This window comes from Lutra lutra, chromosome 7, assembly GCF_902655055.1.
Source record: "Lutra lutra chromosome 7, mLutLut1.2, whole genome shotgun sequence".
Classification (NCBI taxonomy): domain Eukaryota; kingdom Metazoa; phylum Chordata; class Mammalia; order Carnivora; family Mustelidae; genus Lutra; species Lutra lutra.
The window spans coordinates 57,000,267-57,017,755 of record NC_062284.1 but is presented as its reverse complement, the minus strand read 5'-3'; the positions used below and the strand labels follow the sequence as shown (position 1 = coordinate 57,017,755).

At 40.9% G+C, this 17,489-nt stretch overlaps 1 protein-coding gene across 8 annotated transcripts in view; it reads left to right on the top strand.

Annotated features, from left to right (window-relative positions):
* The window catches only part of MEIS2 (Meis homeobox 2), a 208,779-nt gene that overhangs the window by 47,345 nt on the left and 143,945 nt on the right, over nucleotides 1-17,489 (top strand). For all 8 annotated transcript variants that reach the window (XM_047737007.1, XM_047737004.1, XM_047737006.1 and 5 more), the window contains one exon: nucleotides 16,414-16,559. In XM_047737007.1, coding sequence (XP_047592963.1) covers nucleotides 16,414-16,559 — 146 coding nt within the window. The remainder of the gene's footprint in view (nucleotides 1-16,413; nucleotides 16,560-17,489) is intronic.

The window sequence follows — 17,489 nt, the reverse complement described above, 5'->3', positions numbered from 1 at the left end:
AAGATCAAGAGCCACATACTCCTCTGAGCCAGCCAGGTGCCCCCACTCCTGCGACAGTCTACTTTTTAAAAAGATGACTTCCACTGCATATGGGAATCAGAGGCTATGAAAGTGTAGTCCATAGATTTGAGCTGACAATTCAGCTCTGTTACTGACATGTAACTTCAGTAACCTGTCGCATCACTTTCAGAGAATATTAAATAATAATTAAAATACCAAACTTTGAATTGTCCCGTGGATGAGATGATACCTGTATGATACCTGTGGATGAGTTGTACCTGGTACATACTAGGTGTTTCACAGATATTAGTTCCCATCTCTAATCATAGGAGGGATGCAGGGATTATCTGAAGGCATGGAGCTGACTGTCAAGGGTTGGTATTAATTCTGTATTTCCTACTCTTTTTTTTTGTGCCTAATTTTTTTAAATTAATTTTTTAAATTTTTAAAATAAACATATAATATATTATTAGCTCCAGGGGTCCAGGTCTGTGAATCGCCAGGTTTACACACTTCACAGCACTCACCATAGCACATACCCTCCCCAATGTCCATAACCCCACCACCCTCCCATTCATTTTTAATCTCAGTGGTGCCTCAGAGTTTCATGTGTGGTGTCCCCATTTTCCTCTGAGGTTGACTGAGATCTCCAGTGTGAGACTTTCTTATAATGAGGAGGAATGAGTTAATACAGAATTCCCCAAAAGAGGTTTTAAAAATAGCTTATTAAGAATTATTTCTATTACCTTTTAGATTATTACTGGTACTTTTTTTTTTTTTTTTGCAAGTTGAGTAGTTCTTTAACAGTATTTCCCATAATGAGATTGGCCGATGGAGAAAAAATATTTTTGAATAAAATCTATAAAGTGCATTCTGACCATCCACTTTAGATGTTCATGAAGTTTAAAAAAAATAGTATACATCTACAGGTTTACAAATACCATGTTGGGCTTCTCTCAGCAGCATCTTTCAAATGTTGCTCTAAATTGTTTCATCCTTTCAGAGTCTTATTGCATTAACTGGGAGGATCCCCACTCCTACCTCTCTGCTGTGCTTTCCACTAATATCTGTTCTATGCCAAATAACAGGTTTATGGCCTGTTTTAGATTTAACTATAATCTGCCTACCATTATTTTTATCAACTTTATTGAAGTATAATTTTCATATAAAAATGTCACCCCTTTGGGGCGCCTGGGTGACTCAGTGGGTTAAGCCACTGCTTTTGGCTCAGGTCATGATCTCAGGGTCCTGGGATCGAGCCCCGCATCGGGCTCTCTGCTCGGCAGGGAGCCTGCTTCCTCCTCTCTCTCTGACTGCCTCTCTGCCTGCTTGTGATCTCTCTCTATCAAATAAATAAATAAAATCTTAAAAAAAAAATTTCACCCCTTTAAAGTATACAGTTTAACAAGTTTTGACACTTGTGTGCACTGAGACCAGCACTTGTTAAAATCAAGTCACTCCATTTCCATCACCACCTGAAACTTCACTTGTATTCGTTTTTCGTCCAGCCCTCCCTTTGTACCTGTCCTCAGGCAACCACTGATCTGCTTTCAGTCTATTAGTCTGCATTTTCTAGAACTTAATACATTTGGAATCAAACAGTATGTGTTTTTTTTGTTTGGATTCTTCTGTTTAGTTTAATGACTTGTAATGTGGTTAACATGTTGCATATGACAGTAGTTTGTTCTTTTTTATGCTGAGTAGTACTTCAGTGTGTGGATATACCACATTTTGTTTGCCCTTTCTTTCTTTCTTTTTTTTCTTTTTTAAGATTTTATTTATTTATTTGGCAGAGAGAGACCACAAGTAGGCAGAGAGGCAGGCAGAGACAGAGAGGAGGAAGCAGGCTCCCCGCCGAGCAGAGAGCCCGATGTGGGTCTCAATCCCAGGACCCTGAGATCATAACCTGAGCCAAAAGCAGAGACTTAACCTACTCAGCCACCCAGGCGTCCTTTGTTTACCCTTTCTTATTAGTTCATGAGTTGATGCTCCTTTGATAGATAAGGTACTGTGTGAGGCTAAATGTCATGTATAAAGTTTCTAAGTTTGTGAGTAAAAGTAAAGCTCATAGTACAAGATAGGGAGTTAATAAATAATAACTATTGATTATTTCACTTAATTTTCACAACCTGTTGAGTATGTGTAATTCTAGCCATTTCACTGATGAGGAAACTGAGGTTCAGAAAGTTAATCTCTTGACCAAGGTTGCACTCAACCAGTAAGAAATTAGACCTGGAAATTCAGTACAAGATCTGTGTTCTTATTCCACAACTCATGCTTCTTTCATCATATTACTATTTTTCCCCAAGGATATGTGCCTCTGTAGTTATACAGGGAAGGGTAGAAGGACAGAGTAGTGGGACAAGGAATGTTTCAGAAGTGAGCTTTCAGTGTATAGACAAAATAGCATGGCTGCCCAAAGAAACAGAATAAAGTCAGAAATTTAGCAAAAGAAAGGTGAACTAGGTATGTATGGTACTTTTCCAAACATAGGTTACCTCTTTTGTTAATTGTCTGTTTCAATAAAGTTGCTTCTTCCAGGCAGCATTTCTTATGAGGTAGTGAAATTTATGAAACATCGGGGCACCTGGCTGGCTCAGTCTGTAGAGCATGTGATCTCAGGGTCATGAGTTTGAGCCTCATGTTGGGTACAGAGATTACTTAAAAACAACAAAAAGAGGAAATTAAATTAAAAAATTTATGAAACATCAACTTTATGGGCAGCTTCCAACTCTTAGAGACCAACATTCTAGAAGTTTCTGTTTCTAAGTTTTAGATGTAGACCTACAAAGAATACCGCATATTCCGAAGAATTGGAATGGCATCCATTGATTCATTTGGTAAAGGGTTAGGTGCATACCATACTCCAAACATTGTACAAAGTTCTGAGAATGATATGAAAAAACTAAAAGATATGGTTCCTGACTTGAAGAAGCTTATGTAGAAGAAATGTAAGAGTGGGGTGTGTGCGTGAGTAAGTCTTCTGGAGTTATTCTGGTAGTTAAAGTAAACCTTGAAAGATGTAAATAATTTGGACTAGGGTTCTGCTATAATGCAATGGAATTGAGAGTAGAGAAGGGTTAATTTCAGGATTAGGATCAATCTAGTTTCCATTAAAGCTATTCTTTGCAATGTAAACAGTATAAAATTCACCCCAAGTGTTTTTGAGTACATACATTTGTCCATATGCAAGGTGCTGAGATGATATTAGCAAGCAGCCTTGAATTCACATTGTTTTAGAATGCCTGGGTGGTGCGGTTGGTTAAGCATCCAACTCTTGGTTTTGGCTCAGGTCACGATCTTAGGGTCACGGGATCAAGTCCGACCTCTGGCTCTGCGCCCAGTGTGAAGTCTGCTTAGCTTCTCTCTCCCCTTTTCTCCCTCTTACTCTGCCCTTTCCCCCATTCCCTGTGCTTTCTCTAAAATAAATAAATAGATGGATAAATAAATAAATATTAAAAAAAGAAAACATGTTGTTTTGAAGCAATTCAGAAAGGATTATGGACACCTTCAAAACTCTGTTACAAGGATTTTATTTTTCTCCCAGCATCATGCTTTTTTTTTTTTTTTTTTTTAGAAGGAGGACAAAATGTGTTCTTTCTAAAAAATATAATAGCTTTGGGGCGCCTGGGTGGCTCAGTGGGTTGAGCCTCTGCCTTGGCTCTGGTCATGATCTCAGGGTCCTGGGATTGATCCCTGCATTGGGCTCCTTGCTCAGCCGGGAGCCTGCTTCCTCCTCTCTCTCTTTGCCTGCCTCTCTGCCTACTTGTGATCTCTGTCAAATAAATGAATAAAATCTTTAAAAAATATACAATAGCTTTATTGAGATATAATTCACTATTTAAAGTGTACAATTTGATATTTTTTAGTATATTCCTAGAGTAGTCCAGCCATCACTGTGACCAATTTTAGAACATCTTCATCACCTCTAAAGAAACCCCGTACTCGGCAGTCATTCTCCATTCAAAGTACACTTTAAAGGTCCCTGTGTCTGTAGTTCTTTAATATGTAAGCTATGTAAAAAATATTTTAGATTATTTTTATTGAGCAGTCATATTATCTGTTTCCCTTAGGGCTTTTACATCTATGTTATAGATCTTTGCATTACATTACAAAAAGATACCTGCTTCTTCTCAAATCATAGTTGCAGATTTATTTAAAACAGTCAAAATAAGTGGAAATACCTAAATGCACAGTAGCTAATACTTTCTAAGTGCTAATAATTTAGTTTATAAGCTTCTTAAGCAAAAATCCAAAGTTATATTAGGAGGCTGTTGTGTGAAAATAGTCTTTGAAAAAGTACAGAATAACATTTTTCTTTTTTTTTTTCTTTTTTTTTTTAAAGATTTTATTTATTTATTTGACAGGGACAGATCACAAGTAGGCAGAGAGGCAGGCCGAGAGAGAGAGAGAGAGAGAGAGAGAGAGAGAGAGAAGCAGGCTCCCCGCTGAGCAGAGAGCCCGATGCGGGACTCGATCCCAGGACCCTGAAATCATAACCTGAGCCGAAGGCAGCGGCTTAACCCACTGAGCCACCCAGGTGCCCCCAGAATAACATTTTTCAATAGTTAACAAATATTCTCCAATTCTGATGTGTGACTGGTTTAAGAAGAATTCCCCTAAAACCAGTTATCAGCTTCATAGTTAATATTATTCTTTTGTCTATACATAGCTGTGATTAGCTTCCTAAAACTATCCCAAAGGGAGTGTTCGTGATACCTGAATCTAGTTGTCTTACAGAGTGTTAGTTTTATTATTGCTGTTGTTATCATAAACATGCCTATCTTTTGTCTTAAGATTAAAGAATTTCTTTTTGCATTAACAACGTCAGTTGCAAAGTTGCACTTTTACTAAATCGTCTATTGTTTTCGATTTACAACAATCAAGAAAGTGGGAGAAATAATCAGTCTTTTTGTTTTTGTTGTCCTGCTATTTGAAAATCATTATCTGCTGTTATAAATTCATAGGGAGATAGTATATTAAGAATTCAAACTGATCAAGTATCTGACATTATAAAAATGTATTGTCCTTTTTCTGTTTTAGATAGCAAATAAGATAATGAGGTAAGAATCATAAAAACTGGATGAAATAACTCTACCCCATAGAACTATGCTTTTCTGTTATTTCCTCCAACAGATTTTGTTACTGGTTTGTTACTTAGATGTTTCATCTTGTAATAAGGTATGCTAGGAGACAATTAGATATAAAATCCTATTGTTAATGATAAAAATGAGAATATTAGCAGCATATGTTGAAAATATAGGCTTGATGGAGTCAATACGTCCCCGGAAGCAGACTGATTATATTGTAGTTTAGCGTAAAATGTTAAAAGTGCATTTTATAGAAGAAACCTTAGCGGGAAATTTTTTTTTTTTTTTTTGCAAATATAAAGGCCATATCTTTCCTTGAAAGACCTGTTGATTCAGAGATGTTAGCCAGCTATCTTTACTAAAACACTCCTCAATGCTAAAAATAGTCCACTTCAGTTAAATATGGATATTTTAAAAAAGAAAATCCCAGTTAGACTGCAACAGAAGGACATTTTGTGTGACAATATTTTGCATGATTAAAAATTTAAACAGAATAACAGCTATTTATATTTACAGTTACATGAGAGTAATTACTAAAGCAGACAAAATACTTAGAGCATAATTTAATAATGTTTTCCTCTAGCAAAGGTGCCAAAATAGTTATTTGCATAATTTTCACAATTTGTACTGAAACATAGCTAAGTGAAATTGGGAAGACATCTCTCCCCAGCCACCCTTTGTCTTTTGTAGGAGTTGTGGGAAAGGGACTCCTATATCATAACAACTCATTTTTGTATCATTTCCCATAAAAATCATGACCCTTGTGTCAACCATGAGGTGAAAGAAATGTGTTCCATTCATACTTTCTCTTTTAGGGTCTTTCTTTCAATGGCCAGCCTCAGCCCAACTTCAAGGCTCCTAATTATAACGTTTACTGGTTCAAAGATTAACCTTCCGAGAGGGGCATTCTGGGCTCTTGGTAACATGATCAGCTTGGTCTTCTCTTGGTCTCTCTCTTTCTGGTTCTTTGTGTAGCAGGAGGGAGATGATGGTATCTGGCACATTCCTAGGATGACTTGAAGATAGCAGCCTTCTGTGTTTAGGGCTGAAAGATTGTGAACTCTGTTAGCTGAAATGCCACTCCAGGGAGGTGAACAGAACATTAAAAAAGCTTTAGCTGTAGGTAGTGTATAGTCCAAGTAGAGTCAAATTTGAGAGCTGGGACTTGAGTGGACATTTGTCCCTGCTTTCTACCTTAATAAAATCTGAGTGTTAACTGTGGAAAAGGGCATTTGAGAGATCACTAAAAATGAATCATTAGAGTGCCCAGAAGAGCTTTATTATGATGTACTGTGAATACCTTCAGAACTGACTCTACTTTTCTGTGTGCTTCTCAGGTAACTGAGTAAAAAAGTATAATTCTTTTATGCTCTACCATGGAGATTAAGCCATCTGCTGAATTATAGTGGCCAAGGCCTATATCTCTCTACTGGGTTCAGTCACTATCCTTTGGAGAATTCTGTGGCAAGTGAGACTAAATGTCCTTTCTGGAAATATTTTTTAAAATTCTCAAGTGAAGTTCCGTATCTCAAATGAGAGAAACCAACTTCAGTGAAGCACGGGCGAAGGATACGGCAAGCTTCTGTTAACCCATGCTCAAAAGGATTAGAGGGTTCCAGTCAATAAACAAAGCCATTTTATGGCTCCTGACGGGTAAATTGAGGGGACTGATTTGGTCAAGGACCAGTATGAGGATGTTTCTGTTCAACAGTTAACAGGATTCAACATGATATGGAAAATACAGGCGTGCAAAACTATACTACGACACTCACGTTGCCAGCTCAAGCCTAAAACACAGCCACATTTACATATGTGTCCATCTGTCTGTTTTTACACTTTATTTTTCCAACCAGTGGGTGAAGTGGTTTTCATCCAAGCTGCAGTCTGAATTTTTTTTTTTTCACCCACCACTTTGCATTATATCATATAGATGCATATTTTAAAGTGCACGTTATTTGTCTCTGGACACGCTTTTGCACAGCCTTGGCTGGGGTTTTTGGTTCTCTGCTGGAAGGTGAGCCCGTCTTCACAGCCCCCCACTTTGCAACTGCAGGCACCAGCCAGGTTGGCCAGGGATCACCCAGTTAGGGAGCCGTGTGTTGCCTTCTTCTGCAGGTTGCAGAAATTCCCCAAGGCCGGCCTGGGTGAAGCGGCTGGGGCCACAATGGGGCAGAGCCGGTGAGAATGGAAGTGCTTTAGGTCTCTTCAGTGGAGAGCTTGCGTAAATCCTGTGTAAATAGAGGGAGGATAACAAAGAAGGAGCCCCTGCAGCTCTGAGCATTTGGAGCCATTTGGGGCTGAATTTGCTAAATGCTGCTTATACCGCCTGAAAAGTTGAAGAGAAAGGAGCATAAAATCCCCTCTGTTTTTCCCTTTCTGCTCCTACCCCGGGGGGAGGGTGTTCAGGACCAGGGAAGCCTGAGGTAAGCCGATGAAGACTTGTTTTTTCAGTGCTCTTTTGAGTGTGAAAAAGGTGGCCTGGGTCACTGTCCTCTCTTTAATGTCGGAAACCCACACAGTTAGTAAATGTTGCATGTAAACGAAAGCATTTCATCTCTTCTGCTTCCCTCCATGCTAGTGGGCCATGAACTAGTCACTTGAAAAATCACAGAAAAATTTCACTTTAACGTGTCCAGACAGTTAAGCACAGCAGGAGAGTAAAAGAGATCAGTAATTAGCAGGTCTCACTGCTGGCCCCTCACCCCACCTCTGGCCCCTCACCCTCCCCACATTTCTGGGTCTTCAGCTTCCCCCTCCCCCAACCTGATCTGATGTGAAAAAAAAATTGCATGTGCAAAAAGATTTACTTTGGATGGTTCTTGGAAAGCAAGTTGTGTAAGGCAGTAGTTGAGAACAGAACTAGGCGAAGGCTGCTGCTGCTGCTTCTTTTTTTCATCTCATTTGAAACCTTGATGCAGGTTTCTCAGTGGGATGTCCTAAACTAAACTTCTAGAAGGTACTGCCCCAAAAGAAATATCTTTTGACTCATAGTATCTAATATACATATATTTTGACTGTTAGTATATTTTAATTCCATTTTCAAAGTATTACATCCAGAAGAAAAAAAAAAAACAAAGAAATGATGACAGAAAATGGGTTCCCAAGGTACTGTGTGTTACAGTTCCTTGACTACTTAATACTTCATTTTAACTGAAATGTTCCGAGTCATCTGAGCAGCCTGGGCAACGGGCAGCCCACTCTCTCCCACCGCCCCTCTTCCCCTTTGAAATAGGGCAGGTTGGAGATGGAGTACTGTTTTCACCAGCAGTATGTGACACATGTCTCCCACATGTAACGAGAATCTCTGAGGAGGACCACACACATATGCAAAGAGTACTGGACGTGATACCATGATACCCAGTGCTTATAGAGCGGGGAGAGGGGAGCAGAGGAGCCCAAGGCTTGGAGGCTCCAGAACAGGTTACCAGATCCAAGGGGCCGCCATAATGGACAGTTTCTTCAAAGCAGGTTATATTCTCATTGGGTCCCACTAATATGTCTAAGGGAATCTTGCTGCCAATTTACCATGCCACTAACACTAGAATGTTTACTATGGTGTCAAGGTTTGGGAATCAGAAATGACATAGCCCCTGCCTTGGGAAAGTTCACAGTCAAATAGGACAGAGAAATTAGTCAACAGATAAGTTGTAAAACAGAAAAGTAAATATGACAGAGGCTAGGGGAAACTGCTGAAGAAGTAGAAAACAGAGTACCCCAACTCTGTTAATGAAAACTGGAGAAAGCTTTGCCAAGGGGTTTCCTTTTTCACTGGGTTGTGGAGGTTGAATAGGAGTTTGCCTTGACAAAGAAGAATGGGAAGGAGAGGAATTAAAATGAAGGGAAAGGGCATTCCAGGCCCAGGGAAAAGGACTAAAGGCATGGAAACTTGAATGATCCCTTGTCTCAGAAAAGTCTTTAAAATTCCGCAAATGCGTCTGTTTCAAAATCATATTTAATTTGACATTTATGTCCCCAGGGAACAATGATGAACCTATCTCTAGAGAATGGATATACCTGTCTGTGTAAAATATGTACCTTCTTGTTTCTCGGTTGATACTTTTAAATGTGCTGTCGCCCGCTATCCCCTTGGAGCACGGAGGTAAATATATACGAGCTCACTCTTGGGGTTTGTGTCTGGGGTAGTGAGGGCTTATCCAGCCTCTAGCTTCACTTTTCACATTCTCTTGTCTTCTGAGCAGGTTAAGGGAGAGAAGAGAGGGTATGAGCCTGGGCTTTGAAGGATAGCGCATTCTGCCACTTCCTAACTATGTGACCTTTGACAAGTTACTTACTTTCTTTGAGTCTACGTTTTCTTATCTGTAAAATGGAATTGGTAATAGTAGCTATTTCATTCATTTGCTGTGAGGATTGGAACATTGCAAAAGCCCACTGAATGTTACTTGTGATAATGAAGATAATGACAGTGATGGCAGTACTGATAAAGAAGAGGGGCCTGTATTCTAGAGATAGGGAAATGGTGCAGAATAGAGACTACTGTACTTAACATTAAATATAGACATCTGAAGTATTCTATAAATGTGTTTGTGTATGGAGCGGGGCGTGTAGCAGGCAAAAATATGCAGTTCATCCATGAGTAAACTTGGACACTTGTGTATAAATTGGTGAGTGATTTGAAAAAGATACAATTTAATTTATATGCATATAGGTTTAGGATCACGTACATAAATATCTACGTATTTGTCAATATACCTAATTCTTGGAAATAGACTATTGAGAAGATGCATGTATGTGCATGTGTATGAAATTAGTGAATTTACATGGCACACAATGAAAATGATGATGCATATAGTGAGTTTCTGTTTAGCAAAAAAGAAGGGGAAAAAAGCTATGTTCTCTCAGATGAGATATCATTCTTTTTTACAACATATATTTTGTATGACTGTATTTAACTCTTAAACTTGGTCCAAAATTTGGGGAGGTGGGGATCAAATAATGCACCACTGACTTACCCAAAAGAAATACAAATGCCACCAACCAAAATACATGCTTATGTATTTTGTATTTTGATACATGATCCTCATACCAGATCAAGAGGTCAGTTTTAGATGACTGTTATTTAACGATGTGCCAAATGTCACAGAAACCTTATTCTACCATTGAAAAAGTGACTTTGGGGCAGGGGGGATATATGGCTTTGATCACAGTGCTATGAAGTGTTGAATAGGACTGCACAGAGCTCCCAAGGTCCTGACTGTATGGACAGTGGGTGTGGCTTCTCTAGTATTTGTAGCATCTCTATGCTCTGAAGGTCAGTCTGGTATCTCCACTTGGATGACAATAAACCCGTTATAAAAAATCCCTAGCCTCAAAGCCTATTGCTATACTGCAGGTAACTAAAGCCCTTCAGGCGATGGCTTTCTTTTGGGAAAAGCCGCACATTTCCTTTTGAAAGTTGACCAGTCTGGACCAGCTCTAGCTCAGCCCCAACTCCTCCACCGTAGATCTAATCTCTCTTCTGCGCTTAGACCTTCACTTGTGAGATCAAACGATGCTTAGATCTGTCACTGATAACAGGGTTCCAATGAGGTAATGCTCTGAAAAGTAAAAGATAACCTACGATATTAATGTGAGCATCCCAGTGGACTGGACTTGAAGTTGCCAGGATTCTAGTTTATCCCTGACCACGCAGAACAGTGGACTCTTGAACAACAACCTAAACTCCTGGCCTCATTTTTCTCACTGGTAATTGTCTGGGTTTTGTTTTGTTTCTCAAGGGCGCTGGAGAAGGTAGAAAGGTAGAAGAAGATGGACGCTCTAGGCTGCTGCATGGTATTTCTGATAGGGCAGGAAGGCCACATCCCCGTGACAATGGACTCATCATAGCACGTCGTCACTGTTTGTATCATTGGTTTATTCCAGGCCAAGAAATTGATCTCTAAAATACAGATAGATTTTTGGCTAAATGGAATAAGGCAATATGCCAATGAAAGGAAGTGATGTCCTTTTGCCTAGATAGTTTCTATGATGTAGATTTTCTGGACTGGAAATTTCTGCTTTAGAATTATCCGAGGATCCTCTCATAATGTGTCCATATCCGTCCTTGATTCCCTGACCACATAGCTATGGGTATGGATTCTACCTACACCTGGATACCCATGGTATCGCAGGATTTAGCTTCCTGTGACTAAACTCTCTCAGTAGTGTTTTTTTAGGTAGGTGTTGATTGGGGTTGCTTCCCAGAGCAGTGCCTTGCTCCGAGCATGGTATGCTTAGCTACGGAAAGTATGTGTGGCTTCTCCAGAGCATGGGTGTAAATCTAGCCACAGATTCTCTCAAAATACTGTGGAGTCTGTCTCTCTCTCTTTCTCTCTCTCTCTCTCTCTTTTTTTTTTTTTTTTAAGATTTTACTTACTTATTTGAGAGCGAGAGAGTGAGAGAGGGAGGAGGATCAGAGGGAGAAGCAGACTCCCTGCTGAGCGGGGAGCCTGACGGCAGGGCTCAGATCCTGGGTCTCCGGGATCATGACCTGAGCTGAAGGCAGATGTTTAACCAGCTGAGCCACTGAGGCACCCCAGCACCTCAGAGTCTTAAAACAGGAGGAAGACCCAGAGATTAGATACAGGCCTTCAGATAGTAACCGCCAAGGGTAGCCAGTCAAGAAGATCTTCTCTGTGCTCTATAGCATTGATTCTTAAACCTGTGTGGTGGGATGCCTGGATGGCTCAGTCGGTTTAGTATCTGTCTTTGGCTCAGGTCGTGATCCCAGAGACCTGGAATCGAGTCCTGCATTGGACTCCCTGCTCAGCAGGGAGCCTGTTTCTCCCTCTGCCTACTGCTCCCCCTGCTTGTGCTCTGTCTCTCTGATAAATAAATAAACAAAATCTTAAAAAAAAAAAAAACACAAAAAACCTGAGTGGTCATTAGAATCACTTGGAACACTTAGTACCATTCCGATGATTAGGTTTCACCCTGGAGATTTAAGGTCACTAGGTCTGGGACAGTCCAAGAATTTGCATTTCTCTTTCCTCATCAGTGATAATGCTGCTGGTCCGCATTTTGAGAGCCAGTGTTCTAGAGCTTCTTTCTTTCTCTGTCTCCTTCATCACCAGATGATTAGGATGAAGCTCCATTGTGTTGGTCAGCACATGTGATGGAGAACACTGTGTTTCTTCTTCAGTGAATAAGCCCAGGGCTACACTGCCGTTCTCACCATGACCACCGACGCTATGCATGTCAGTAGGATAGACTTGTGACTTCCTTACCCGTTCCAGAGCTTGCATCTTCTTCCACATTGGAAGGTCATCTAGTTCAGTGGCTTCCAAAAACCAGTTTGAGAACCAGTGCTAGGCTGGTTGCGTACGCAAACCCAAGGATTGTGTTAAAAATATAAATTCCTTACCCCTGCTCTGGGGTATTTTGAGCCGATGAACCTGGGCTAAGGTCCAGAGACCTGTGTTTTTCATGGTCTCCCCTGATGATTCAGTCCACTTCAGCATTGTCTATCTACAGGCTTTGACTACTACTTTCCATGGTCACACACGGTACATTCCAGTAATACACAGCTCTTGGGAGTATCTTTGCCCCAAATTTAGCTTGTACCCTCAGAGAAGGGGTGAGCAACCTTTTAGAAGGAGCATTCAACTATTTTTTTCTTTAGTTTTTCATCATCAGAGATGGCAATGCTGGTGGAATGGCCAGTGGTTCAGCCCCCACAAAAGGCACTAACGGTCAGAGGGTTCTTCAGAGAAGCACCAGTCCTGGTGTGTTTAGAAGTGACTGTGTGCACACAGGCAACCTGGCCCCTGAGGCACTAAAATGAGCGAGATCAAGTCTATTTGGGATTCTCAGAAAGAGGGGAGGGTCCTTGCATAAGCTCCTGGATGAGTTCAGTCATTCCCTCACCCAACATAGACTCACTGGGTATCTGCTCCGGGTCAGACACAGAGGTGTGCTCTCAGGATAAAAAGGAAAGCAGAAAACAGTTCTTGCTCTCAGGAGTCCACACTTTTGAATCTTAACTTCAGATGCTGAGATGTATGCTATTATGTTATCCTGCTTTCGGCACAAGCATCTGTGTTGATACACATGCACACACACACATGCACACACACACACACAAACCTCTTCGGCACAGAAACGTGTTTGGCACAGGTGCCAGCGGTTGCCAACCATCTTACATGCACACAGCCTTAAAACAAGAAAACAATGTCCATTTTAAGAGCTACTAACTCCGTCATCCTCTGCACAATTTTATTGTAGGTTGCAGACTACACAGTTTCCTTCACAATTTTTCTTTATGTTACTGTTATTCCTCCATGATGGAGCTGGTTCATCGTCCACTGGAAGAAAAAAAAATGGCATTTATTGTGTTATTTGGAGAGGAAAACTCCTCGCTTTAAGGAGGTATAGACACTAATATTAATTTAAAAATCTAATGTCTAATATCTACTTACTATAAAAACGGGCACATTTTTCTCTACAATCATCTGTGACACTGGATCCGAATTCAAATATTTTACAACACTTACATAGAATGCTGCTTTATATTAAAATTCATGTAATGCTCCTACTGTCACCAGTTTAAGTCAGTCATCAAAGGACACTCCATCTAGCTGTATATATATATTTTTCTTGAGCTGAATAGTTTGAAGGTGTTACCAGCCGTCTTTGCTTTTAAGCACGAGAAAGTGCACTGTGGAAATGCAGTGTCTCATTTTTAAGGTCATTGATTGGGTAGAAAAAGGCAAATGCCTTCTTCTTCTTTTTTTCTTTTCTTTTGGTTGAACTTCCCCCAATTAAGCAATTAACCTTTTAAAATAAGTATATTCAAAAATCTATCAAAAAGAGCTAAATGAGATTTTAACAAAATCCTGACAATTTCAGCTTAAACATATACACAGAAACCATATGTGCTTCGGAAGAAATATATACACACAGGCATTGTTTACAGTGTGTGTTTTTATATTTGGAAGACACTGAAGGAAGAGCCATTCCATACATACATTATCTGCAGTGTACATCCAGATAGCCCACATAGATTTTACATTAAGAGACAAAGATATCTTTATCCGTGGTGGGTAGACAGACAGACTGACCGACTTCAAACTTTGACTTGCAGTGTGGATTTTTTTTTTTTCTTCCTCATCTCCGGGTACTGCTTTTCAAAATTGCCTTGGGCTACAGAACAGCACCTCAGATCCCCAAGGCCCACTGCCTGGCTCCTAATAGCCACTCTCCATCTGTGTCACATGAACAGCTGATGAGATCGCGCCCGTGTCTGTATTTTGGAGAGTACATTCACCCAGGTTAAAATGCTAGGGTTGCCAGGGAGCAGTCAGAAGCCATTAGTGCGGGTGAGATTTTGCCTTGCAGCAGTTCCTTGGCATGGTGGAAAGCGTGTACGTGTGTCCCTGCTCGAGCTTGTGTGTGTGAGTGTGTGTGTGTGTGTCTCCTTGTGCAAGGACCCCTCGTATACATGAGTATATAGGGAGGGTAGATGGATGAAGACGGCCTCCGTAGAGCCTGTACTGAAAAGTCAAATGCCTTTTGTTTCCCTGTACTCTGATTAGTTCCTTCACGATTTGGGGTCCCTTTGACTCACTCTCTCTCTCTCTTTTTTTTTTTTTTTTTATCATAACAGACGGCAAAGAAAAAGAGAACAGCAACTTCGGGGTCATGCTCTAGTGTTTGGGCAGATGGAAGGGAGCTGCTTTGCCTTGGGGCAGGGTGGTTGTAATGAAGTGGCCTGTCAGTCTGTAAATAGTGGGGGTCATCTCTTCCATGTGATGGAGGGTATCACATTGCAGTGAAAATGGAAATGTCAATAAAATTAATCTGCCAGCTCTTTGCTGTGGCTTTTCTGCTTCTCTGGTCAAAGAAGGTTGAGAGTTTTTTGGTGAGAAAGGAAGAGAACAGGTATTGGGGAGCCCACGGAGTTGACACCGAAGTTGCAAGGTGAGGGGCCCAGTGGGCAGGCCATCTCAGGGTAACCCTGACCAAGAGCAGGAAGCAGGTCTGGGAATGGGCTGGTGGCTCTCCAGCATTCCCCCGGAAGCTGCAGAGCGTCTAGCTCAGGCTACATTGAGCACAGAGTTTATTGTTTTAGGCTTTCTTGGACAAGGTTTTTACTTAGCATGGGATTTATGGCATTTACTGCTAATGAATGTCTATTCTTAAATTACAAAAACCCCCATCTCAGCGCAATTCCCAGATGTCCTTCCAGGACCCCGGCTTCTTAAACACCAGCAGGGAGCATAAACTCTCCACTTCTCTGTTTTCCTCTTTCGTGTGGCTCCAGGCTAATGATGTGCAAGGAAAACACAGCCATCTATAAAGCCCCAGCGCTGTCCCCGTATTCTTCATTTATTTTGCATTTGATTATGCCACAAGTCGGATCTTGTTTCTTTCCTTTTTTTAAAGTTATTAGTTCAAATATTAATGTAGGGATATGGCATATATTGCTGCCCTTGATTGATGCCTTCCCAAAAACAGGAAGACGTGCTCGTATGAATTTTAAGAAAGTAGGGGTCCTGCAATGCCTTGCCAGAAGAGTTTTTCAGATACATAATTTAGATGCCCTCCAGGCAGGCTTTCAAGGCATTTTTGCTGGAGGGCAAGAAAAAATAACTATGACTGTTAAAAGTAAATGATTTTTGCTAATGTACAATTAATGCCAGAGAAAGACACAGAAGACGAAGATGTTGATAGAAACTTCTGATTAAGTGAGCACCCTACCTTCATGTACCGCTTTTTTTTTCCTTTTTTTAATGATAATGATCACGATCAGTGGTGCAGAGAGCTAAAAGTTTTCCTGTCATGCAAATGCTGAGTGCAGGGTCATCGGAGGAGTGTGTGAACGTGCGTGCGTGCTTCGGAGGTGACAGTCCTAGGAGGGGCTGAGCAGGCAGTGTGTTATGTGCAATGAACAGTGACACAGTTACTGTCACCTATGCAGACTGCCTAGAATATATAGACTACAGAACATTTAACTTGATTACCCTACAGTATGTGTTCACTATGGGGATGGGGACGCATTTTCACCGAATGGGTTTTCTGATGGCGGTTTTCCCACATTGGATTCTGTAATTGACAAAGAGCTACTGCCCTGTGTCAAGCACACAATTATAATGGAATTAATGATATGGGCGAGTGTGAGACACACAAAATTAACATTTGAAGAGGGCTGGTTTAATTTTGTCTTTTACATATTTGTGTCTCCAATTATACTTTAATGAAAGAGAATATACCTGCTTAATGGATTTCTCTCAACAAGCTTAGCTGAGCTCGTCAGCTGCACGTTGTCGTTGGCCCCCTTTCTGTGTTGTCTCTAATGTATTTTCCTTTTTTTTTTTTTCCCGACCAGGGGATGGTTTAGACAACAGCGTAGCTTCACCTGGCACAGGTGATGACGACGACCCAGACAAGGACAAAAAACGCCAGAAGAAAAGAGGCATTTTCCCCAAAGTAGCAACAAATATCATGAGAGCATGGCTCTTCCAGCATCTCACAGTAAGTCAAGATGAAAGAGAAAGTTTTGCTTTGCCTGCTGCTAGCATACGGACACAGGTTGATAACCGATTTAAGAAAATAGTAATAAGGTGACTGTTCTCCCTTTCTTGAAATCTGATGACCAGTGGAGCAGTTAAGGTTTTGCCGTCACTACCCACCCTCTAGAAAGGAGGACGTTTTTGTTTTAATAGGCCCGGAATGGACCTTATTCAAAACTGGTCTAGGGCCCTACACGGCATGTATAAGTCAATTTGTTATTTATGCTAAAAGGTATGAGAGTGACTTCAGATAACACCCCTGTGACCAAGGGAAATGGCTGGAAGGAGCTCATGAGTCTGTAAACGCTGCTGATTACACTCTTAATGAAAGCCATCTCCTTCAGGAGGCCAAAAAAAGGGGGTGGGGGGCAGCACCTTGCCCCATGCATGTCCAAGCTCATAGTATCAAGTTCAGCTGTACTTGCGGGAGCCACGTGCAAACGCGGCTTGTGTTTCTGGGACACACACAGAAGGGTTCTAGGTGCTCTAGCACCTTCCTCTGTAAGGTGTAGATTAGATTATTTTTCAGCTGTTCAAGTCCATTTTCTTATAAGCTCACCCTGTTCCCTTCTGGGGAAAGATCAACTCTGCCCCATTTTTAAAGTAACAATGTATCTTTACCCTCTTGTTTGTATTCGGTTTTGTGTGTCCGTGGTTGATTCTATGGCTCTGGTGATAGAAAAAAAAAAAAAATCACAGTACATTCTCATAGAGGAACCAGGCGCTCCTGTTTCCCTGTTCGTCTGGAAATTCTGGGAAAACGGTGAAGGTGTCAGAGGTGGTTGCTTGCTATGATATTGTTTTCAGGCCATTCTCTTTAGGCTAATGCTTAAAAATAGAGTAGCCCACTGAAAGCTGAAGGTCTTCTTTGATTATCCAACTTGTGTGTTGC